Raw genomic sequence first — 1,551 nt, 5'->3', positions numbered from 1 at the left:
CGCCGCAGCAACGGGGTCCTCGTGGTGGTGGCGGCGGCGGCGGCGCTGGCTCCGATGACTGGCCGGAGGTTTCGGAGGCGCTCGCGGCGCAGGGGGATGAGGATCTGGACGACGAGCATGAGGAGGAGCTGCCGCCGGTACGGCACGGTCACGCTCCGTACAACAGTTCGTCTTATGATGATGCGACGGCGGCGGCCATGGCCGCCGCTGCGGTGGCGGCACAGCAGCAGCAGCAACAGCAGCAGCAGCAGTTGTTTGGCAACCTTGTGATGCGGCTCGGGTACGGCCGAGGTGCCGCTGGCGGCGGCCCCGGCGGTTTGGCGTTGAATGGCGGGGCTGATCACCCGTTGGGTGGCGGCATGGGCGACATGGGGCCACCCCTGCCGCTGCCGCTGCCGCTGCTGGCGGGCCTTCCGCCGCTTCGCCAACCCTTTGGCCCGCATGATGATATCCATCCGCCGGACCTGCCGCCTGACATGCTGGCTGAGGTATGTGGTGGTGGTGGTGGTGAGGGGGTGTGCGGACCAGAGTGGCCTGTTGGAGCCCATCACGGCGTTCTCTGTCGGCCCCCGAGTCAGCCCCCCTCCCCCACCGGGGTGCCGCCGTACCTCCAACCATGAGCGGAGGAGGAGAGCCCCGGAGAGGGGACTGTCGGGGCTCCACACACACCCCCGGGGGCTCCACACACACCCCCGGGGGCTCCAAGCCATCACCGCCGTCAGTCATCCACATAGGAGGGCGCGCCCCCGCGCGGCCGTCCCCTGACCCCTTATCGCACTGTACGGCACTCCCCGGGGCTAACCCCGTCACACTACTCTTTCTTCCCCCGACACAAACACAACCTCGTCAACCGATCATTCTGTCCTTACAACTGTTCCGTAAGCACACCGGCTGCTGCCCCCCTAACCCCCTCTCCCCGTCCCGACTGCCCTGTGCGGGACCGAAACAGGTGCAACTGGGGCCAAAGCGCCGCGGTCGGCCGCCCAAGCTACGGGCGCAAATAGCCGACGCGCAGCAGCTACCTGGAGATGCGCACCTGTACGGCGACGCGCACCTGTACGGCGACGCTGGCGGGAGTGGTGGCGGCGGCGCCAAGCGTGCTTGGTCGCCCCTGAAAGGGCGAGGAGCTTCGGGACCGGGGCCGTACGCCGGCGGACGAGGGGGGCTGCCGCAGGGTTTCGGGTACGACATCGGTGGCGGGGATCTGGATCTTGGTAAAGACCCTGCAATAGCCAGGCAACCGCCGTACGATGACGACGACGACGGCGACGACGGCGGGGGGGTTGCACCCATGCGGCGGATGCGACGCGGCATGGGTGACCGCGAACGTGACGGCGGCGGCGGCGGCTCAGAAGTGTTCGTCCTGTTGGAGCCCCCTGGTGGGAGATGTGGGGGGTTGCGTCGGAGGGGGGTGTTGGTTGGGATGTGTGCGGGTGGGAGGCCGGGGTGCCGGGTTTCGGGCAGTAGCGGGGCAGTAACGGGGCAGTAGCGGGAAAGGCGGAAGCAGCCGGGCTGGCGAGGTGTGTTGTTGGAAGAGTCTGCCATTGCGAG

The 1,551-nt window shown here is 68.7% G+C and overlaps 1 protein-coding gene across 1 annotated transcript in view; it reads left to right on the top strand.

Moving 5' to 3' along the window:
* The window catches only part of VOLCADRAFT_90621 (uncharacterized protein), a gene marked incomplete at both ends in the record, with an annotated part of 7,346 nt that overhangs the window by 3,730 nt on the left and 2,065 nt on the right, over positions 1 to 1,551 (top strand). Inside the window, 2 exons of the mRNA XM_002950178.1 lie at positions 9 to 137; positions 950 to 1,379. Coding sequence (XP_002950224.1) covers positions 9 to 137; positions 950 to 1,379 — 559 coding nt within the window. The remainder of the gene's footprint in view (positions 1 to 8; positions 138 to 949; positions 1,380 to 1,551) is intronic.

This window comes from Volvox carteri, assembly GCF_000143455.1.
Source record: "Volvox carteri f. nagariensis unplaced genomic scaffold VOLCAscaffold_17, whole genome shotgun sequence".
Taxonomy (NCBI): domain Eukaryota; kingdom Viridiplantae; phylum Chlorophyta; class Chlorophyceae; order Chlamydomonadales; family Volvocaceae; genus Volvox; species Volvox carteri.
Note: the sequence above shows the minus strand (reverse complement) of the source record. Positions and strands in the feature narration are given on the sequence as shown.